General features: G+C 39.6%; 1 protein-coding gene across 1 annotated transcript; it reads right to left on the reverse strand.

Annotated features, from left to right (window-relative positions):
* Positions 1-1,229: 1,229 nt before the first annotated feature.
* Positions 1,230-22,909, reverse strand: PPP2CA (protein phosphatase 2 catalytic subunit alpha). Its single transcript, NM_001003063.1, is given in 7 exon segments — positions 1,230-1,302; positions 2,120-2,238; positions 3,287-3,448; positions 3,978-4,067; positions 4,603-4,776; positions 8,447-8,656; positions 22,807-22,909. Coding segments are annotated over 7 exon segments (930 nt in total). The 5' UTR covers position 22,909.
* Between the last annotated feature and the right edge of the window lie 1,792 nt (positions 22,910-24,701).

Consider the following 24,701-nt stretch of genomic DNA (forward strand, 5'->3'; position numbering starts at 1 on the left):
GAGCTTAATACAGGATAATACTTTAAGAGCTTTATGTGAGACAAAGTTAACGCTAAGATAACATGACAAGTGTACAAAAGCTGTCCATTGGTTTTTTATGAAGAGTCCATCTAACATACATAGCAATATATTTATAACCAGAAAACTGCACTGACTGAAAAGTAGACACATTAGTTTGTCAAGCTCTATCTGAAAACATGATGTTTTATTAAAACAAAACCCAAAACACTTAAATCTCAAGTTCTATGGATTTACAGTCCAGTCTTACTGAAGCTGCACAGATTTCCTTTCTTGCAGACAAAGTAATATGCAGGAAGAACCCACGAAGAGCACGCTGGCTATCTGACAAATTGTACTATCTGGATTACAAATGAGTCTTGAAAATCTTCTGAAGAATGTCAAGGAGTTACCAGAGAGATTATATAGTGACCTTGATTTTTATTTTTTCTTTACCTAGAATTCTACAAATTCTAAAATTTATCAATTGATGTAACTTTTAAATAAACAGCACCAGTCTTGCCCATTGATACAATTAAAATTTGACTTTCTCAGTTCTTAGTTCACAAGTTTATTATGAAAAACACTGCAGTGCTCTTGTGCAGTAACATCGTCTTATAGGAGGGGGAAAAACAGTTCTGTTCAAAACAACTCACCAGGTTCTGACAATAACAAAGAACATGAGGCTGAGATTTGAGAAGGGAAATAAACTGAGTGCAGACAAATCATACAATTAAATTAAACGGTATCCCTGAAAATAAACAAAACGATTTCAAAACTCACAAGTAGAGAGGGGAGGCCTTGGTACTTATTTTTAAAAATGTTCATTAAGCTCCAATGATTGTTTGCTGCTATCCTTATCTACAGTCATGCTGAGTAAAGCTATAGCTAAATGGAAGTTAAATTGTATTCACGAGGTGTTAATGTTTACATCTTATTATCTGCAGTCTCTCAGAGAAAGCAAAAGTAACTACAAATAGCGCTATGCCAGAAACTGGTTTCTTGACCAACAATGTCGCTTCAGCATGCAATGAACTGGTTCATTCTAAAGTGGTCACGGCTGTTGATGACAAGAGGCTTTGTATTTTTATATGGCACATCTTTTGGTCCATGTGAAAACAAGTTTTTTGAATGTTAACTATTCTCTGACATTTTGGAGTTACTGTTGCTCTTCCCATTTCCATTAGGTCAATATATGGTTCATGGCAATACTGTACAAGTTTAAAATTTCATTACAGGAAGTAGTCTGGGGTACGACGAGTAACATGTGGCTCGCCTCTGCGAGGTGCTGGGTCAAACTGCAAGCTGAAAAACAAAACATGTTTGTTGTTTATACTCCATGTATCAATTTACTGACAAAATCAAGACACTATTCTTTCAAACTTTATAATTTTTTTCCTATACAATTTCAGTTTGCCTTCAATGGAACAGAACCCTAATTGTAGCCTAATCGTGCATTTATTTATTTAAAATCATGCATTTATTAAGAGTGTAATAGCTGCATGCCTTCTCAAAGAGCCAAGGCAGAGAGACTTTTTATACATCAGGATTCCTAAGATTATTTGAAAGAAGAGTTCTACTAAATAAATATAATTTAAAAAGCCTAATGTACTGTATTTGTAATCTCAACCTTAGGATATATTTTATTAACCCGATAATAAAAACATGTGTTTAAAAGTTAGAATCCAAAAAAAAAAAAAAAAAAAAAAATTAGAATCCTAATAAATTACATTGGGGTCTATATAGGACAAGTTTCTGTTAGTGTTTCAATATATCCTAAGTCCGTTCAAAAGGAAACAGAGAGGTGGCTCAGTAGGTTAAGCATCTGACTCTTGGTTTCAGCTCAGGGTATCTCAGAGTCATGAGACTCAGCCCCATGTTGGCTCCCTGCTCAGTGTAGAGACGCTTGAGGTTCTTTTCCTCTCTCTCTCTGCCTCTCTTCACACCTTCTCTCTCTCAAATGAAATAAATAAAATCTTAAAAGCAAACAAAAGGAAACATAAAAATCAAATTGGAATCTGGATTTAGCATGAGCCCTTTAACTCTTACACTAACTCCCATTCAAACGATACAGTTTGACTCAACTATAATGGCAGCCAACTACTAAGGTGTAAATACTTACAAAGAGTATTTTAGAGTATCATCAAGTTCCATGATTGCAGCTTGATTACCACAACGATAACAATAGTTTGGAGCACTGAAAATCGTTACTACATTCCGGTCGTGGCACCAGTTATATCCCTATAAGGAAAAGAAAGGTGTTAAAAACTTATTTATTTCCTTATTTACACAACTAAATGTGACTCGAGAGAAAAAAAGATCTCCCCTTCCCTCCCAAAAGGCTTAAAAACTATTAATGCTTTGTTTCTGGACATATTAATAATTTTCTGTACTCTTGTGTATAACTGAAAAATGTGTATATATGAATTAATTTTTCCCAAATTACAAAGCTAATTTACTAGAAATAGAAAAGACACTAAAACACAGCACTAATCACTGAAGAATTAACTGCTTCTTCTTCATCTGGCTGCCTTCTGTGGACAGCAGCATCTCATCAGCTTCCCACTGCAATGGTCCCAAACATGATTCATGAATGAGTATATGGCCACTCCTTATAGAGGCATATAACATATTCCTCTAGACCAAAATTGTCTTAATTCTCTAAGGCAAAGGGGAAGGTCCCCCAGTCAGTCACTGCCCAGGTACAAAGAAAAGAGGCCTCTAGGATCTCTGGCCTCATTTTGTTAAGTCCATCTGAATACTCAAGTTACTTTTTAAGCATTGTACACAAATATCTTTCCCTATCTTTAGCAAAGCCATATGTTTCATAATAATCACAGTTGTTAAGAGTATTAATCTAATAGGAACTTCATTTTCTAAGTATGCTAATCAATGTCCCATTTCCCTTTTAGTTTCTTAAATTATCTGTAATCCTACCATCCAAAAGGACTACCAAAATATCTGGTATTTCATCTCAATCTCTCCTCTATATATACATTTTAAATACATTAAAGAAACAAAATCGAGATTAAAAATGTTACATTCCCTTCTCCCCTGTTCCCTGTACCTTACTTTCCCAGGCTTAAATCCCAAGCACTATTCAGTCATGAAGAATTCTCTGAAAACATGTCAACTCATCTTCTGTAAAGGCTCAAGCTACCATGGCAAATTCATTGGAAGGGATACATAGGGTATCCTCATTAATTAGTCCTCCCACCTCCAATCCCTTCCTTAGTATCTTCCTTCATTGCATTTAGTTAAAAGGTAAATCAGGTTTCAGAGAACATACCTCCATCACCAGCTGGTGAGCTCTGGACACCAATGTGAGGCCATTGGCATGATTAAATGTTTCAGAAATGTCTTGCCCAAAGGTATAACCAGCTCCTCTAGGAGATATACCCCAACCACCACGATCATCTGGATCTGACCACAGCAAGTCACACATTGGACCCTAAAAAGTAAGTTATAAATTGACTTCTTACAAAAATGATTTGAGTAATTCATGACCTTAATGAAGTCACACTTTGAGGGGTATTTGCTGAACACAGTCTAAGGTTTTGTTTTGTTTTTAAGGTTTTGTTTTAAAAGTCAAATATCTGTGTCAAATAAACTATTTCCAAATGTCTTTAAGAGACATACCCCACATCAATGTGCCCCAAGAGCAATAGGCCCTATAGTATGCAAATTTCAAATCAGACAGTATAGAGGAGTAATTAAGGTAGAGGCTCTGAAGACAACAGCCTAGATTCTAAGCCCAGTCTCAAAGGTGTTATGATCTTGAAAGGTTTCTTAATATTAGCCTCTAAAGGATGAGGTTGCCGAGAAGAGTGTTGATACCACCCACACAGGGTCATTTCTAAGCATTAGAAGAGAGAACACACCTATGAAAGTTACAATAAACTTTCTCCCCTCTAAAAACTTTTCTGAAATGATTTTACTACCAAACAGAGTAACTTATTTAAAAAAAAAAAAGGCAATACCTCATGAGGAACTTCTTGTAGGCGATCAAGTGCTCTGATGTGATCCAGTGTATCTATGGATGGTGAGAGGCCACCATGTAGACAGAATATCTGAAAAGAGTAGTTTATAATGTTAACCTCACATAAAATAAACTTTAAACATTCTGGACTAAGCTACAGGCAGCAGCCCACATCATTTAGTGAGACTAGGGTTTCTGTGTTCTGCCAGAACCATGCTTGTCTCTGCAAGAGCTTTCTTCCAGCCTACTCTACACTACTGAATACAGCCCCCCTTCTTCCTGATAAATGATTACTGCTGCACCCAGAAAGAATTTCTGTGACCTTACCCTCACCATAGACTATCTTCCTTCTCATAGAATTTTCTTGCGATTTCTTCTGTACACTCCTCTACATGAACCATTAAATAGTTAATCATATCTCCAAGACTTGTCCAAAAACAACCTCAGAGGATGGATGGGCTACATCTTCCATCCCTGTGGTACCAACATACAGTTCAGTGCCTGATACAAAGGACAGACGTCAAAAGTCTAAAAGGGATGTGTGGGTGGAAAAGTGGCATCTAAACGTTAAGAAAACAGATTCATGAAAACAATCAGCAATATAAGTTTTAGGAAGACCTACATACCTGCCCATCAACCAAGGCAGTGAGAGGAAGATAGTCAAAAAGATCTGTAAAGTATTTCCAAACATTTGCATTTCCATATTTCCTTAAACACTCATCATAGAAACCATATACTTGTGTGATCTGTCTGCTCTCATGATTTCCTCGAAGAATGGTGATGCGTTCACGGTAACGAACCTGAAACAACAAAATAGAAAACAATATGAATACCTGGCTCCTTCAAAAACCAAATGACAATTCGGCAAACTTTCTACAGGAAAATTCAGAGTTCTAATTTTGGTGAAGAAAACCTTCCATGCCTCCATATTACACTGAAATGAGACCCTACACCTAATGACATCTGTCCACGGAGTTTTGGTGAACCCCATCTCAACTACAATCAAACTCCTACTACTATCAACTTTATTTTTTTTTTTAAAGATTTACTTATTAGAGACAGAGAAAGAGACAGAGAGGCAGAGACACAGGCAGAGGGAGAAGCAGGCTCCATGCAGGGAGCCTGACGTGGGAGTCGATCCTGGGTCTCTAGGATCATGCCCTGGGCCAAAGGCGGCTCTAAACCACTAAGCCACTGGAGCTGCCCTACTACCAACTTTACACTAAGCATAATTATCAGCTGTAAAATTCCATGAAATTTTTTCTATACTTAGATGACTTTTGGTAAAATGCATAGTCCTGTAGTAACTATCATGATTATTTTAGAACCTTTCCATCAGTACAAAAATATCCCCCATTTGCTATCCCAACTCCTACTCCCAGCAACCACTGATTTGTCTTTTGAGATCTGCTTTTTATAGAAATTTCATATAAATGAGTAATACAATATATAGTTTTTTTTATGTGTCTGGCTTCATTTACTTATAGTATTTTTGAGGCTCACTTGTGTATGCATCAGCAGATCTTTTTTATTGCTGCAGAGTATTCCTAGAGTATACCCCCCCTTTTTTAAGATTTTATTTATTTATTCATGAGAGACAGACGGGGGGGCGGGGGCAGGTAGAGACACAGGCAGAGGGAGAAGCAGGCTCCATGCAGGGAGCCCGACATGGGACTCGATCCCGGGTCTCCAGGATCAGGCCCTGGGCTAAAGGTGGAGCTAAACCACTGAGCCATCTGGGCTGCCCCATTTTGTTTCTTTATTCACTATTAGGATGAACTTCTGGATGGTTTACTTTTTGAGAGTTATGAATATGATCATCTTGCCTATAAGTTTTTATAAAATACATACAAACATAAAATACACTTTCATTTTTCTTGGGTATATTCCTAGTCCAATATAACTGATGAGTCTATGGGTGTATATATGTTTAACTTTAGGCAGCCTGGGTGGCTCAGCAGTTCGGCGGTGCCTTTGGCCCAGGACATGATCCTGGAGACCCGGGATCGAGTCCTACATTGGGCTCCCTGAATGGAGCCTGCTTCTCCCTCTGCCTGTGTCTCAGCCTCTTTCTCTCTCTGTATCTCTCATGAATAAATAAATAAAATCTTAAAAAAAAAAAAAAAAAAAGTATGTTTAACTTTTAGGGAAATTGCCAAACCATTTTCAAAATGGTTGGTATATGAAGGTTCTAATCTCTTCATAAACTAACACTTGCTATTATCAGCCTTATGGACAACAGCATTCTAATGGGTGTGATTGTGACTTTATTTTTTTTTTTAATTTTTTAATTTATGATAGAGAGAGAGAGAGAGAGAGAGAGAGGCAGAGACATAGGCAGAGGGAGAGGCAGGCTCCATGCACCGGGAGCCCGATGTGGGATTCGATCCTGGGTCTCCAGGATCGCGCCCTGGGCCAAAGGCAGGCGCCAAACCGCTGCGCCACCCAGGGATCCCTGATTGTGACTTTAATATGCATTCCCCTGATGATCAATGATTTGGGGAACCTTTTCATGTGCTTATTGACTATTCATGTATTTTCTTGGATGAAGTATCTATGTAAGTATTTTATCCATTTTTAATCTTACTGAATCCTAATAGGTTTTTGTTATATGAACACAAATACCTTTTTCTTAGTTATATTTCTTGAAGAACAAAAAAAAATCTTAATTTTGACGAAGTCCAATTTAACAAATTTTCTAATGGACTGTGCTTTTCATATAGTATCAATCATTGCCTAATCCAAGGTTACAATATTTTCTCCTATGCTTCATTCTGGAAGTTTTGTACCTTTAGCTCTTACATTAGGTCTCTGATTGATTTTGATCCATTTGTATGGTATGAGGTATTCTAAGTCCATTTTCTGTATATAGATAGCCCTCTGTCCTAGCACTACTTGCTTAACTTCCTCCCCCAACCCTCTGTATTAAAACCCTCTGTGTAAGGGCTGCTATAACAAAGTAGAGGAAACGGGCAGCTGAAACAAGTCCAGATCAAAGTGTAAACAGGGTTAGTTTCTTCTAAAGACTTGTCTACTTGGCTAATAAAAGGTCATCTTCACATTTCTTATCCTCGTCCCTCCGTTATATTGTCCTAATGTCTTCTTACAAGGACACCAGTCATATTCAATTAGGGCTCACCCTTATGACCTATGTTACCTTAATTATCTCTTAAAGGTCCTAGCACCAAATACCATCACATTCTGAGGTACCACCGGTTAAGACTGCAGTGTATGAATAGAGGGAGGTGTATGCGGCACAATTCAGCCCCATAACATTCAAATATAAATTCTTAAAGGCAGCATATTCATTCCTCTGCTGAGCACTGGGACTCATCTTAGGCTTTAAGTACAGATTAGCTTGTAAGGCTGTTTCCATTGTATCTAGAGGCACCGCAGTAATTTTCCATCATTTAATCTAACTGCTTTGTTTTACAGATACAGAACTTAGTATCCTCCAAGTTGTGTAGCACGTTACATGATTCAGACTAGTGGCTTCATGAACACACACATTATATATTGTCTAAAATTCAGCTCATGCCAAAACCACATCTTCCCACTCTTGGAATACTAGAGGTTTCTGGAAGCCATTTTACCATTGTGAACGTTCTTTAATAAAATCTCCCCTAAAGGTAAAATCACACTTTCTTTTCGGGGAAAGGCAGAGAAGCCTGTCATTCTAAATACTAGTGACCACTACTTTGTGTCTCATTTCCAGATATTTGTACATTTCCCAAAGCTACAATTGGTATAAAGCAACTTCCTTTAATTATCATTCCTATTGTTCTAGATCGTCAAGTTTTAATGGCTGCAAACTATTCCACATAGAGAGAAATCATAATTTACATATTCACTTCTGTTGGATATTTAGATCTATTCTTTTTCTGGTATTGAAGATAATGCTGCAATTAATGTTTTCACACAAATAAAGCTCTTCTCCTCTTGAATTTCTTCTTCAGCAAAGTCTAATTATAGGATTACTGTGTCAAAAGGTATAAACATTCTGATATTTAGTATGTTTTATTTCAAAAAAGTGTATTTTTTTAAAAGTGTATTTCTAGAAAAGTCTTCAGCGAAGTCTAATTATAGGATCACTGTGTCAAAAATCTGTAAACATTCTAATAATTAGTAGTATGTTTTATTTAAAAAAATTACTTATTTCAAGAAAAGTAATAATATTATCTCCCCACACCTTGATTAACTGAAGTAACATTTTTATTTGACCAGCCTTCTAATATTCTCCTAAAAACTTGAATGAGAATAATTTTTTTTACTTTTATTCTGTACCATCCCTTTATCTAGAATGAAGATAGATCTATGATTTATAAATCTTAAACATGAATACCTGCATTCCTTAAATATGGAGTTTTATTCTAAAAATTAACATTCAGAGAAAATCACAAATCACCAGGAAAAAAGGAACGAGACTGTCTCACCCTCTGCAAAATGTCCCAAAGGTAACAGTGAAATTACCTTAAGAGCTACAAGCAGAGTAACTGTTTCAACTGAGTAATATCCTCTGTCAACATAATCTCCCATAAACAAGTAGTTTGTGTCTGGTGATTTGCCACCAATTCTAAACAGTTCCATGAGATCATGAAATTGCCCATGTACATCTCCACAGACGGTGACTGGACATCGAACCTCTTGCACGTTGGATTCTTTTGTCAGGATTTCTTTAGCCTACAGAAGGGAGATAAAATAAACCAATACATTTGGCATTAAACATTAACAAAGATGTTCACTTAAACTTAATGTAGCTTAACGAGCAGACACAATGTAAGACAAAACTGTAGGCACTGATAATTCCATTAAAGTAAGAGGGCAAAATATGGCCAGATTCTGTTAGGTATCTCACTCCTGATACTTAGAAAAATCATGTATCTAGATGCATAGTTCCATTCCTCTCATCTATCAAGTACCATCTAATTAAATGTTAAACAGATTATTATTAGCAACCGTATAAGATTAATGAAAATGGAACAAGACATTCAGGTACCTAGTTCCTTAACCTTAAAGTTCTAATTATAGTATACTGGCACTCCAGGCTATAAGAAAAGCTTTCTAATTCCCCCCTTAACTAGTTTTTTTTTTTTTGGGGGGGGGGGGGGCATTATAAAATTTTGCATGACTTTTAAGCTCTTAATACTAAAAATACAAACTTTGTTTTACAACTGTAACTATTTGATATACATGCTTTTTATAAAGTTGTTTGGCAGCATATGCATTCCCCCACATAATCACAAATTCAAACATTACTTTTAAGGGCAGCATAACGTTATTTCACTCAACTGAAACCTCATCAGTCATTCGACACACGTTTATAGATCATCTACCTTACCCCCAAAACCAAAGTTCACTGGGAGACCATCATTCATTTGCTCAATCATCTGAGTGATACTAGATGCCAGGCCTTGTGCTAGCCACTTGAGGACCACAGTATACAAGACAGGTCACTTGGGACAGGGGACCACAAACAAGTAACCAATCACCAAAGTACAGGCTATGTATGTTAAGTGATAAAAGAAAGGGACAAAGTAAACGGTGGAGATTCATTTAATAAGGTAACACAACAAGACAGCCCATTAAAGCACACAGTGGAGCAGAGAGGCAGAAAATAAAATGATCAGGCCAAGTGCTAAGACATGCTAGAGTAAGCAGCAGTGTTCCAGGATCACAAACACTGGGTGGGACAGCTAGGAAATCTGCCTGACTGAAGTCCAAGGAAAGGGATGGGAAAAGGAAATGAGAGGTCCAACACAGGCAAGGTACAATCTTGTGTATAAATTCTCAGGAAGAGGAAAAGGTTAAAGGCTGAAGCATACATACCAGTAAGAGTAGAGAAGGGGGTAGACTGGGGTAGGTGCAGGGTGACCCAACTATCCTGGTTTTAGTACTTAAAGTCTGGCATCCCAAGAAATGCCTCAGTTGTGCTCAGGTAAACCATGACAGTTGGTCACTCCACGTAGGAAATGCAAGGGAAGAGTAGGGCATGAACATGGACCAAAGAACAAGTCTAATCAAAGTAATACTAGAATAAAGATCTACTGGTAGAAAACTTGAGGAGTGAATTTCGGATTTCCGAGGTAGGGCTACACATGTGGGTATCAGAGTAGCGCTTAAAGGCCACTAGTATTCAGGGACCAATCCACCAAAAGGTCTTGCCCAGTCTGCCTCCAAAACACAAATCAATCTGTTTTTATCTTTCTTGCCACTATCCTGGTCCAAGCCACCATTACCTCACCAGGATTACTGTGCTAGCTTCCATACTGAACTCCCTGCTTTCATTCTGCCTGCTTCTTTTTTTCTTTTTTTAAATTTATTTATTTATGACAGTCACACACACACACAGAGAGAGAGAGAGAGAGAGAGAGAGAGAGAGAGGCAGAGGGAGAAGCAGGCTCCATGCACCGGGAGCCCGACGCGGGACTCAATCCCGGGTCTCCAGGATTGCGCCCTGGGCCAAAGGCAGGCGCCAAACCGCTGCGCCACCCAGGGATCCCTCATTCTGCCTGCTTCTAATCAATTTTCCACTCAACTATCAAGACTAAGAGCTAAAAAATGTTCACCAGATTCCTTTAATTCACGACTGCATACACAGAACCTTGCTAGAACAATGTCTGAGATGTAAAAGGCATTTAATATCTATTTGCTGAATAAATCAAGAATTTATACTGGGGGTACTGGATAGATCATCTTCAGGGAAAGCCATGGATGTCTCTCAGGACAATATCAGAAGTACAGGCATGGAAACTGGTACCAACGTCTCCGGAGAATGAAGAAATAACAGCTAAGAGTAGTAAGGAAAAGAGTCTGGGTACCTAGACAGAGAAAAGCAGCCCGAAAGACAGGTAACTTTATCCTAGAGAAAGGCAGCATCCAACTATCTGGGAAGGCTATTAGAGAAAGTACATGACTTTCTCAGGAAGAACCAGATTTCAGTTAAACCAAGAAGGTAAAAAGAAATTTTTCTCAAAGTGGATTAGAAGTATTTATTTCATACACTCAGGATTTATTGAGCATTTTCTTCTATATGCAGCTAGCATTATGAAATGGTGTTCCAGAATGTACAGTGGGAAGTTGCATCGGGGGGAAGGCAACACACTAGAACATAGAGGTGAAATTGCCATAATGAATTGTTGCTAATGAGCCATTGCTGATTACATTCTGAGCGACAACCAAGGGTAACCAGGACTGGTTTTAAGGCAGTGGTATACAAACTTCTCCACACATGAAAAATCACTTGAGAACTTGAAAGAAAGAAAAGAAAGAAAAGAAAAGAAAGAAAAGAAAAGAGAAGAGAAGAAAGAAAGAAAGAAAGAAAAGAAAAGAAAGAGAAAGAGAAAGAGAAAGAGAAAGAGAAGAGAAGAGAAGAGAAGAGAAGAAAAGAAAAGAAAAGAAAAGAAAAGAAAAGAAAAGAAAAGAAAAGAAAAGAAAAGAAAAGAAAAGAAAAGAAAAGAAAAGAAAAGAAAGAAAACCCCAGATACTGAGGCTACTCCTCTCTCAATGAAGCCAGAGTCTTTAGGAGTGGGATCCAAGCACCAAATTTTTTTTAGTCTTCCCTCCTCACTCCACACCAATGCTTCCCCAAATGCAGTGAAATTTATGAATCATTCTTTAAAAAAAAAAAGAAAAAGGATTTATTTATTTGAGCCCACTGTGGGACTCCATTCTAGGACTTCGAGATCACAACCGGAACCTGAGGCAGATGCCCCACTGACTGAGCTACCCAGCTGCCCCTAAGAAGTATTATTTCCAAGTCTCCCAACATTTGGGGAGCCTATTTCAAGACACTGACCAATCACTGATATCCAAAAATTAATAATTAATTTGATCTATTTTTAAATTTAGAAAAACATTTCACCGTGTCTCAAAAAGTGGTATTTTTCTTAAGAAATAATCCATCTTGCTAGGGTAATTCCAATCTCCCATGATTTATTGTAACTAAAATGCAGAATTTCACTAGGGATATTCCCTAGTCTATTTGGCATTAATACCATGTCCAGTGTTTTTGAGCACCTGGTACACAGTAATGGAAATAGTCACAAATGAAATAATAGGTCCCACTTCAAAGAAATTTGCAAGTTATTCAGAAGTTTTAAAGGGACAATGATATACTATATGAATGATAAAAAGTTGCCATTCCCAAGTATCCTAAGGTCCTTATTACAATATACTCAAAATTCCCATTCAAATCATAAAAGGACAATCAAACCTAAATGCTATTTGTTCCTTTTATTTCAATTTCAACATATCACAATGATAAACACTCTATCTTTACTTTTACTTACTTATTTTTAAAATAGGCTCCACTCCCAGTATGGAGCCCAGCATAGGGTTTGAACTCACAACCCTGAGATCTGGACAGATGTTCCACCAACTGAGCCAGCTAGGTGATTCGATCTTTAATTTTTTAAAAAATATGCAAGTTATAGTGACACATCCTTAATTTTTTTTTTTTTTTAAGCAGCAGATAAAACCAAATGTCACCTTTGACCACCCTCCACAATCCCACATCCCTTGGGAAAGTTACCACTGAGAGTATTTTGATGTACATTCTTTTGAAACCCTGTTTACAAGTTTTACATACATATTACGTGCCTACAAAAACATAATCATTTTCTTTTGCACTTTTAAACAAAGAACAGTATTATTTAGGCAGCCTGCTTTTCTCTCCAATAATCCATCTTGGGAGACCATAATGAATATATACAGACCTGATTAATTTCTCATGATGGAAGTAGAATATTCCCTGATGGATTATGATTCAGGGAGAGGCCATTACCAGGGAAGGCAAAAACACTACAATGTATATCCTAGTATTTGCTCCCTGGTATACACCTGGTATACATATACAGACACTCCCAGAAAGAAAATATCTTATTAGCAGATCTATCAGCTCCTTTTTATGTTGACATGACAAAATTGTCCTCCAAAAGGGAAAGGACACTGTATTTATAAAATTAACATCTTAAACTTCTACATCTGGGAAAGCCAAAGTTCTTTCTTCTCTTCCTACCAAATTTGAGACCAGAACAATTATAATTAAATCCTGGAGAAAAATAGTATTATGCACCAGATGCCATCAAGACAACTATAAAGTGTATCTTAACAACAAAAATTCAAGCTTACAAAGAATTTAAGTATACTTGTTTTGGGGAGGGTCGGTGGGGTCTCATCTCAGCTCCCAAATCATTACTACACACCAAAATACACTATCCCAAACACCAAAGCAATAACAGTTGCAGATGTCCTCACTGAAGATTATTTTACAGTCAAGAAAAACTAATCACAGAAAAAGAAATGCCAGAGGAGCTATGCTATCACAAGGCCTTTCAAGTCTCAGAAGCACATAAGAGAACCTCCTCTATGGGCCACCTAATGGGATCTCTAATGAGTCAGTCACCTTAATATTTGATCTTACCCAAAAGGCCAAAAAGCAATCTAATGAGTCTCCTTTAGAACATGCAGGCCGCCTTCACCAACCATCAGCTTCTAAGGTAGATAGATATACAACTTCAACTTCCTAGCTTAATATTCAAGGTAAATGGCAAAACCAGATTTTCAAAGCAACTTAATTAACATTCAAGATGTTTATACTTTTAATAACTACCTTTTCACTTTCTGGTATTGACTCCTATAATTTAGAGCCTCAGCCTCTGCACCTGAATTATACAGAGAAGCAAAAGCAAAAGACACATACCCCAAACTTTTTTGCTTCCCCCAAAACATTTTTTCAGGCCTTCAAAAGTCTCAGTAATAAACATTTGGGGGAAAAACAAAACAAAACAGAAGATCAAGGTTTTTAAAAATAGTGTAATCAGCACCATACTGATTATTATTTATTGATTCTTCAGTAGGAACTCTACTAAAATTCAAATGGCATAGACTGAAATCAGTGAATTCAAGGAAAAAAGATCTAATACAAAACTTCCGAGAACAAGGCTGAAACTAGAATAAGCTAGTCCAGTAATAAGAGCTTAACTGTGAAAAGTTAAAATTTTCTACTGTCCTAAAATTCAAACAATTTGGAGAGTCACTAGAAGAAAAGAAACCTCTAAGAACATTAATTTATTATTAATTATTAATTAATTATTAATTAATCTGAGTTCAGATTCAGAAATTTACAATTTTTATTTTCAACTTACCATCAGGTTTCTTGGGTATGGGCTATCCCTAACCACCATAATAACATGTACAAAAAAGCAAATTTAAACTAGACTCCTAAAATCATCCAAGTCAAGATAGACAAGAAAAAGAGAAAATAGGGAACCAACAACAGATTCACAAACCATTTATAAATTAATTTCCTTAAGAGCACACAACAGCAGTATAATTTCTCCTTAACATGTACCACAGAAAAAGACAGAGGATACTTATGCATTTTTATATTAAATAAAGTCATACAACATATTAATGCATTTTTATTATTAAACCAAGCAAACATGCTAAAATGCAAATGATTACAATTATGTAAAAATTTGTTGTATAAGAACGCTGAAGAACATTAAAGTGTTGATGGGTTATAGCAGTCTTAAACCCACCACATCAACAAAAACTATTCTCATTTCTTTGTATTCCCTTCCAGCTTTTACCCATATACAAATCTTATGCTTAAAACTGGTAAATGCCTCAACTTGTTTCCTAAAGTTCAATATTTAAGGGGGTCCCTGAGTGGCACAGTTAAGCGGCTGCCTTCAACTCAGGTCATGATCCAAGAGTCCTAGGATAGAGCCTGCATCTAGCTCCCTGCTCAGTGGGAAGTCTGCATTGCCCTCTCCCTTTCTCTCTCTACTCACGCAACGCATGAGCACGTTCTCTCTCTCTCTCTCCCAAAGAAATAAAATATTTAAAGTTCATATTCACGAATCCAATGTCCTATAGCATTATAGCAATCATTTTAAACTGATGTATAGGGGTTCCCTGGGTGGCTCAGCGGTTGAGCGCCTGCCTTTGGCCCAGGGCATGATCCTGGAGTCCCGGGATCAAGTCCCACATTGGGCTCCCTGCATGGAGCCTGCTTCTCCCTCTGCCTGTGTCTCTGCTTTTCTCTCTCTCATGAATGAACAAAATATTAAAAAAATAAAAATAAAAATAAAAAATAAAGTGATGTATACTATCCTCCCATACTTACACATCTATTGTTTATTTGACTTATTTCCTTTCCGGAGATTTTCAATTTACAGAGTAAAATATATGAACATTTTCTGGTTACATACGTAGTTTATAAAGCTCAATTATTTCCAACTTATATGTAATAATAAATGGAAGAATACACTCATTCTAATCTATTTCAAATACAAAATGTTACCTTCTGATTTACCTGGTGCTTTTTATTTTGGAGTTCAAACTTTTTTACTCTATGTTTATTTACTATCAGTTATTTCTCCTCTTACACAGATTATCCGCACAAATTTTTTGAGTATCTATCGATAGCTAGATGATGCTCTTAGATATTTTTCTATTAAAAATCTGATTAATTAAAATGTTCAATGGAACTCTACTTCACATAAATAAAACATTTCACAATTTAATCACAATTGAGTATATCTTCTACTAATACAGCCAAAAAGACATAAGACAAGCAAACCTGAAAAAAATGCAACAAATAATTTTTGAATTTTACTTTTGTTTCAGAATATAAACATTTGAAAACTTTTTAAAAAAAGAACAGGGCATCCAACTCTTCTGTTCGGCTCAGGTTGTGATCTCATGGGTCGCGGGATGGAGCCCATCATCAGGTTCAGCTGGGAGTTGGCTTGAGATTACCTCCCCCCAACCCCTTCCCGTTCTGCTCTCAAATAAATAAATAAATCTTTAAAAGCGGGGGCAAATTTGCAAGCAACAATAATTTTTTTTCAAAACCACAACAGATTTTCATTTTGCTTCATACTGTTTTATGAAAGATAAAAAGAAAGTAGGTTTTCATAATTGTACAAAAAAATTAAGGTTCATGACAGACTAGTGTATACCGCTAAATTTTTAATTTGGTGTATGTAGGACTAGCCTCGGAAGCAAATAAATCTTGTGTTAATCATCTTCAACTATCAAACCTTTCTTCCTATTACTTGTCTTTCATTAATTACACCGAACAGATGCCTCTAACGTTTTATGAAACATTTTGGTCTTCTATATGATTATACTGAATGTATAATATTTGTGTGATTATACTATAAAAGTACTATAATCTTCCTTGTAATGTTCTAGGAACTGGTAGTTACTATTTGGTTTTAAGGCTTAGGATCTTACCAAAAGAAAAACATTCAGGAATAAGGAATAATTCTAAAATTGTATTTTTAATAAAGATTTTATTTATTTATTCATGAGAGACACAGAGAGAGGCAGAGACACAGGCAGAGGGAGAAGCAGGCTCCATGCAGAAAGCCCGATGTGGGACTCGATCCCAGGACTCCAAGATCACACCCCAGGCTGAAGGGAGGCACTGAACCACTGAGCCACCCAGGCGTCCTTCTAAAACCGTATTAAAAGAAAAAACATCAGTTGATGTTTTTCCACCTCTTTCTGTCAAATAAACATGTGCAGGAATTAAAACATTCCCAATCATTCCTGCAAAGGGGAAAAATATATGTAATCTACTCAAAAGAGAAATGTTGTATATATATATATATATATGCCATTGTTTAAAAATTCTTATGACAACAATTCATCACAAATAATATTCGCTCTAGGTGTCTGTTTCCTCCCTCATCTATACCAGATGACTTGGCCTAGATGGTCTTTAAGGTTCCTTCTATCACTAAAATTTTACTAAAGCATTTTTAAGCCTTTTCACTAAGTCACAGCCACCCAAAAGAAACAGGTAGTGGGCACAACTGCCAGTTTACAAACAATGCATGGCAGAGAAATAAAATGCACTTGATCACCACTAGCACAAAAATCTAAAAACCTTTCTTATCTATAGAGTTTACTACAAGTTCAATCTCTTAATGTGAAACCTTACCATTAGAGCAAAAAACTAACAAATCCCTAAGATAATGCTATCTTGACAAAGCTAAACAGCAAAAATGGATAATGCACATAAATAGGAGCTTAATAAATTTTGACCGAATGAATTCCAAAACTAAACATACACTGTCACATAATTAATAGCATCACAGACCCTGCAGTCTCTGTGAACTACACTTTGTATGTAAGTCTAGCTAGGTAAATGATGCAGTCTCCAGGAGCACTCTAGAGAAAGGTTCTCAATCCTCTTTCAGTCCCCTCGACATCAGTCACACTCCCATCTGTAACAGTGACTAAATGATTAAAATGAGGGTGAGGACATGGAGTGCCAGAGTGACTGGCCAACTGGTCATGTACAGTTTAGAAAATATCCAGATTCATATACACACATCTCTGTCATTGCCTTGTTCATCCATTCTAAACCACGCTACCAATATAAAAGTAGGCAACAGTAACTTTGTATTGTTAAGAAATTAAGCAGTTAATCCCAGATTGCTCTTTACAATTTTTTCAGAACCCATCCCCCAGCCAGATCTCTCTTTACTTCAGCTTCTTCTACCACCTCTGCACCAGAAGCTGTAAAAGTTATCTAAACAACAAAAAAACCCAAATTCTTTCCCCTTCATAGTTCTAGTCCAATTTCTATCTCACTTGTGTAGCAAACTGCAATTGGAAGGCTTTTTCAGACAAAGATGGCAAAGAGAAATTAATAAAGAAAACAAAAATGATGGGTCAAAAAAGTAAAAAAAGAGGAGTGTTTCTCTGCCACACCTAACTTTTCCTTTCTTCTGAGCACCTTCAAAAAAAGACCCCTGTTATTACTTCAATGCAAACCTAATGTCTCCTGGTTTTCCTAGCTCACCTCCTCCAACCTAAACAAAGAATACTCCACAAACAACTTACAACACAATAGGCAATACCTCCTGCCATAAAAGTGAGGGTGGACAGGTGACACAAATGTTACCCATACACTCCCCTCCAGTGTCCATTATGGTTTCTACAGCCATGAGTTGTATCTGCCAATATTTGCAGATACAACTCTTGACATTGACAGAGAAAACAAAAGAATTGGGGGAACCTGTGTTTCCAAATAGTAGGGCTGTTCACCTTATCAATACTTCCTCCTTAAGTCAACTCCAAACCAACTGCATTACTACTTCATGACTGGGAGTTCATGAAACACACACAGGCACATGTAGGTCGGACTGTAGAAGCTATGATAATAAGGCATTTTACAAGCTGTATTGAAGAATATAAATGTTAGATATACTTTCCTGGAATGTTTTAAAGTTCAGTTTCTAGATCATGATTTGCACTGAGGATACACAGAAAATTAACTGGCATTTTCTTCTCACTAATGTTATTTGAGGGGCAAATGCAGCCAACCACATTCAAAATTGAAGAATAATTACTGTTTCCTCCTCCAGGACAAAATGAGACAAACAGTGTGTGTGACATGAATAGGAAGCTTTCAAGCATTCAAAATAAAAATAATGCTTTATTTATTTTACAGAGCTATTGACTGTACAATTCAGTTTGACCCCAATTCACCTCTATTTTTCATTATTAACACTACCTAAGAAAATAAAGGGGAGGCTGTGAAGCAAGACTAGAACACTGGGCTTAGAATCTGTAAGCCTGGGCAATCTCACTTTAGCCCCTAAAGTCAAGTCACTTTACCTTTCTGAGCCTCTGGTTTCCATCTGTAACTGAGGATAACAATTATCTCATAAACTTGTTAGGAGAACTGTGTATGTGAAAATATGATGCAAACATCATTCTGCATCAACACTTCCATTTGTTTTCAATATTCAGATGACTCTAATAAAAATTAACCAAGGAACCTTTTTTATCTTTTTAAAAGATTTATCTATCCAAAAAGAGAGAGAGAGAACACGTCTGTGCATGAGTAGGAGGGCCAGAGAGGGGGAGAGAATTTCAAGGAGACTCCAGGCTGAGCAAGGAGCTGGATGTGGGGACTGATCTCACAACTCCGAGATCAAGACCTAAGCCAAAACCAAGAGTCCAATGCTTCACCAACTGCACCAAGGTACCCCAAAACAACCTTTTAAATTAAGCACAAATACCAACTCACAAAAATTACTCACTTCATATAGAAATTTAACCTTGGTCATATATTTTGCGGCTCATCCAGTTAGAAGGAGGGTTTGCTTTTTCCCATACTTATGTAACAAATGTGAGGCCTTAATGACTGCATTTTATTTATAGTGTTTGTAAAGTCATGGAAAAGAGCATATGTAGGTAAAGAACTCCTTTGGAGAAAAAAACAAAACAAAACAAAACAAAACAAAACTGGCTATCAAACAACATTCTCCACAAGTTTGGTAAGACCTGAAAGGACAAAGCCAAAAATCATACCTAAATTAAACCACTGGTGAAGTCACATAATAAAAGACTGTTTACTGTAGTTGATACTATTTACTTCTTCCAATCTGTAAATGGAAACATACCAGTCCAGTTATACAAATATAGTAATGTTACTGACTATAGAACTGTGCCTAAGACAAAACTGCATTCACTCACCACAAAATAAATGTTCAACAATCAACTAAAATTAGGATCCTCAAAATGACAAAGTATACCAAGTATCATCTTGGCTTTTTTTTTTTTTAAGATTTATTTATTTATTTATTTATTTATTTATTTATGATGTACAGAGAGAGAGAGAGAGAGAGAGAGGCAGGCAGAGACAGGCAGAGGGAGAAGCAGGCTGCATGCAGGGAGCCCGACGTGGGACTCGATCCCGGGACTTCAGGATTGCGCCCTGGGCCAAAGGCAGGCTCCAAACTGCTGAGCCATCCAGGGATCCCCTCATCTTGACTTTGATATAAACTTTAATCCTACCTTAAGGGGAAAAAAAGTTCAACTAGTCAACTGTATAAAAACCATATTCACCTTTGTCTATAAAGACACAACTGGATTCTCTGCATTTTGAACACCTACCACTGTTAATTAATTGCTGATGGGAGACCATAATAATGGTCTCTGAATTTTTTAATAACCATGACCTCCCATGGTATACTTCTATCTGTACCATTTAAATATTTCATTCAGAGCAGTCATCTTCAGGGAGATAAAAGGGAAGGCTTTTGTATTATTCTTCCTTCTTATAATTAAACAATCAACTACTACACCAAGTACCTATCTCCAACAAGTAACTTTTCGTCAAAAGAAAAAACTATTCTACTAATGAAAAATGGTTCCCTCAAGATTCTCAAAATATGTAGCTTTCACTAGATGTGCTGCTATTGGCTACTCAATTAAAAGTGAAAAGAGAAGCTGCCTTAAAATTTAGTTTGCAAAGTTAACATAGTTCCAAAAGTTCAAATACTTACAAAGTTAAAAAGAGAATGAAGACTGCATAATATTCCCCCTCAAAGGATCCATTTCTTGGGAATCTAATTTCAAATATTATTTCCACTTTTTTGGCCCTAAGAACAGAAATCTGGACACAATGGATAAGCATAAATTGTTGGGTTTTTAAAAAAAAGATTATTTATTCACGAGAGACACAAAAAAAAGAGGCAGAGGGAGAAGCAGGCTCCCAGTGGGGAGCCCGATGCGGAACTCGATCCCAGGACCCCGGGATCATAACTTGCGCAAAGGCAGACATTCAACCACTGAGCCACCAAGTAGAGAGTGTTTAATCTCACCCTGAGTACAGAGTGTTTAATCTCACTATATCTTAGTTTTACAAAGACAGGGAAAGCAATGACATTTACCAGATTCATCAAGTTTCACACACCCAACCCTAAGCACCCAAAATTATCTCCTACAGTCTCCAACACAAATCCTCTATTTCCCTGGTTCATGTATACTTAACTTCCAACTAGATTCATGCTCCTGAGACAAACAGGATTATACTTTATTGCTTTTCATCTCACTCATAAAAGTAAGGAATTGTGGAAAATCAGTAGGTGCTCAATATTTAAACACAACACACTAATTTAAATTGATTTTATATATAATCTCACATTAGAAGGGACCCTAAAACATGTTTTAACTCTTTAAATAGGAAAATGTGGACTAAGTGGTTGTCCCAAGGTCAGTCACAATTACTCTGAAACAGAAAGAGGACTAGTGTTCAGGTATAACTTGAAGTCCAGTGGTCTTCCAATTATATCATTACCTTCTTTTCCAATGTTTCCTACACAAATGACTAGTCATCTAGCCAGATGCTGACTCAAAGTCTATATATAAAGTACTGATCCTTAAAAGTCATTAAAACCATTACTTAGAGCACCTAGAAATTGAGACTTGACAATACACACTAAAAGTTTTAAAAGCCCCTTTCTAAACCCTTAACACAAACACCATCCTCATCTGATGAGTAAAGAAGGAACAAAAAAGACTCAATACATTGCTAACATTAAAATTCAGCTCCAACAGAAAATGTGCCACCTAATCAACTAGCAGGAGACTTGCTCAGGCTAAGGATAAATAAATCTGAATTTGACTCATTTAAATTGCAATTATTCACAGCACAGTTTCCAAAAAAGCTTGCTTTAGGAGCATATACATCAAACTCATGAACCTAATTTTCCCATCAAACCGCAAACGAGTCAGTATAATTGCTCTCTAATAACTCTTCACTAACACAAAATGCAAATACAGCAATCCGAAATTCTGAACTAAAATGAAATACTGCCAAGTTAATTTTGACAAGAGAAGTTAAACTACCTATAGTGGAGATAAGCATATTCCATGTATTAGAAAACTGACTCCTAAGGCTTCAAAAACACAACACAGTCAATAGCCAAATAGGCTACCTGTTTCTCAACCCCTAGGTAAAAAACAAAACGAAATTGGGCCATTTAAAATGGACTTCTCAAAAGAACTATAGCATTCTATTTTCAACATCTGTAAGATATTTAAACACTAAAAAGCACAATGACTGGGACAGAGTAAAAGCTCAATCAACAGTTACTATCGCTACTGAAAGCCTCAAAAATACAAAGAAGTAACTTTTCCAACAAAGAGCCAGTATACAAAATTTGCGGCTCCGAGTTTACGTTGTTCGTTTTTAAAAACACAAGGCAAAATGCCAAGTACGTCCAGCTTACAGAAGGATTTCACAGTACCCAATTTGAGTCAGCATATAAATCATAGATTCAACTGACACTTGATTTCCAATCCCAAAGCTCCTTATGTAGTATGACTCACCAAATTCTCCATTTCTTCCAACTATGAAATATAAGTTGTACTCCTTCCTGCATCTCCCACCATGACTTTCGTAGAAATTAGATTAGGGACAGATTTTTAAATCCCTGTAACCCCACTTTAAAGTCAAGCCTCTGGGAAGGACTGCTCAGTCCGTGAGTTTCACACAGACCACCCAGGACAGAACTGAAGCCGAGTGACCTTTAAACAGGTCTTGGGATCAGGCCTGCGAGCTGGCCTTTGGGGGATCCCTCTGGACCAAAGAATTAGGCCCGAGAACAAGCCAAAAGCCTGGCACGCGGCTCACGGAAGAGTCGCGGCCCCGCGGCCCAGGCCGTAGGACCCAGGTCCTCTCACAGGCATCTCGAAACCGTCCCCGACCCCGACTTGCAGGGTCTCCGCCCCGCCGGCCACCCTGCCCCGCACCAAAGCCGGGAGGCTCGGAAGCCCCGGAGTCGGGGGAACGGCGCCATTTTAGGCGGCGGTGGCGGCGACAACCAATCCCCGCGCTGGAGGCAGGGGGCGCCGGGTCGCCCGGGAGCCGCTGCCGGGCCGCGCCGGCCGCCGGTCTGGGAGGCTCGGGGGGCCCGGGCCGGCCGCCTCCGCCATGTTGCACCGTCCCCGTCGCCGCCTCCTTCCCGGCGGGCCCGGCCCGCCGCCGCTGCCGCAGGCGGGGAGAAGCTCACCTTCTCGCAGAGGCTCTTGACCTGGGACTCGGACAGCTGCTTGCACTCGTTCAGCTGCTCGATCCACTGGTCCAGCTCCTTGGTGAACACCTTCTCGTCCATGATGCCACCCGCCCGAACCGGCTGCCGCTCCGCGCTACTCCGGCGCCGCCGCCCGCACACGGGCCACACGCACACGCCGCCGCCGGTTCCCGGGGTACCTGTGTGGCTGCTGGCGGCTGCTGGCGGCTGCCCGGCGCTGGCGCGAACCCGCGGACTCTCCCTGCGGTGCCCGGCCGCCGGCCGCTGCCCTCCTCCGCTCGATCTAGCCCCGGAGCTCCGCTCTCTGTAATGGCGGCCGCCGGCGTGGTGACATCACGCCCGGCGTCAGGAGGCGGCGGGGTAGAAGGGCCGGGACAGGAGCTGCGCAACTGCAGAGCCAACCGGGTCGGCCGCGGGCGCCGCCGGGGCGGGGGGCGGGGGGCGGGAAGCGGGGCCAAGGCGCAGGCGCAACGTGACGGCCGGTTACTGAGGCGCCTTCGCTCTTAGGGCGTGGTCGCCCCGCGGGAGGGGCCGAGGGGGAAGGGGAGACCCGGGCGAGGAGGGCCGCCGCGGGGCCTCCAGCCCGCAGCCGGGCTAGTTCCCGAGCGCGACGTCCTCCGCGGCGGGGGCGGGCCGGGGGCGGGCCGGGGGCTGGCGGGTGGGGCAGGACCTCGCCGCCCGAGACGCGTTCCCTACGGTGAGACGGCTGTGCGCGTGCGCTTCCCCCCGCGTTTGCACCCCGGCCACGGAAACTAGACTTGGGACCCCGTGGTGCGCTGGAATCGTGTGGTCTTTGTCGTGTGGAATCTCAGGTCTTTGGGGAGGCAGGGGCCGGCGCCGAGGGGTGACCTGTTTGGAGTGGCCACCTCCGCCTGTGGGCGCGGCAGGCCCCTCGTAATTAGGTCACTCGTGGGCGGAGGAGGGTGTGTCTGCCCTGGGAGGGCCGCGCGGTGCACCTGCCTCCCTCCGCACACACCTGTCCTCGGGCCTCGGCTGTCGGGCAGTGCGCGATGCCTGCGGCCGAGGCTGGGGCTTTCCTGAGCCTGGCTTCCACACGCCCCACGCAGCCTCGCCCGCCGTCGCCGTCCGCCCCAGGTGTGCGCCCTCCCGGGGAGGAGGAGGACACCTCCTACCACCCCCCGCCCAACCCCTGCTGCTTCTGGCCTACTCCGGAGAGAGGCGCGACCCGAGGGTGTTAGAAGCGGCTACAACCCGCGCTTTAAGGAAAGTTCAGGTTCCTTAGGATCGGACCTCAGTCTGGCTAGAAATCTGGAGTTGGCGAAATGTTTTCACATGCCCTTGTCCCTGCGTTCACAGAAATATTTGGCCCGGTAAAGCCCTGTTTATGTGCCGGATCCCATGCTTGGGATAAAGAGGGGTCATCCAAACAGACAAGGTATCTTTCCCTCTTGGAATAGGTAGAAGAGAGATAGATCATGGGTCCATAGGACCTGAGAGGTGTAACTTTCCAAAGGACATTTAACCTTAAAGCGTAAGGGCAGCCCAGGTGGCTCAGTGGTTTAGCGCCGCCTTTGGCCCAGGGTGTGATCCTGGAGACCTGGCATCGACTTCCGGGCTCCCTGCATGGAGCCTGCTTCTCGCTCTGCCTGTGTTTCTGCCTCTCTCTGTGTTTCTCATGAATAAATAAATAAAATCTTAAAAACAACAACGACAACAACAACCTTAAAGCGTGAGGCAAGAGCTAACTCTTCTTCTAGACTTCCTACCCCCCAGTAGCAGTTGACCCTGCTGAACCCAGGCACTCACTCTGCATTTCTGAGGGCATCATCCCAATCAAAAGGCTGAAGAAAGCTCTGGAGGCCTGGATCAGCCAGTGGTAGGACTGAAAATTCTTCATCCAAAACAACCTGCTT

This window comes from Canis lupus, chromosome 11, assembly GCF_011100685.1.
Source record: "Canis lupus familiaris isolate Mischka breed German Shepherd chromosome 11, alternate assembly UU_Cfam_GSD_1.0, whole genome shotgun sequence".
Lineage (NCBI taxonomy): Eukaryota > Metazoa > Chordata > Mammalia > Carnivora > Canidae > Canis > Canis lupus.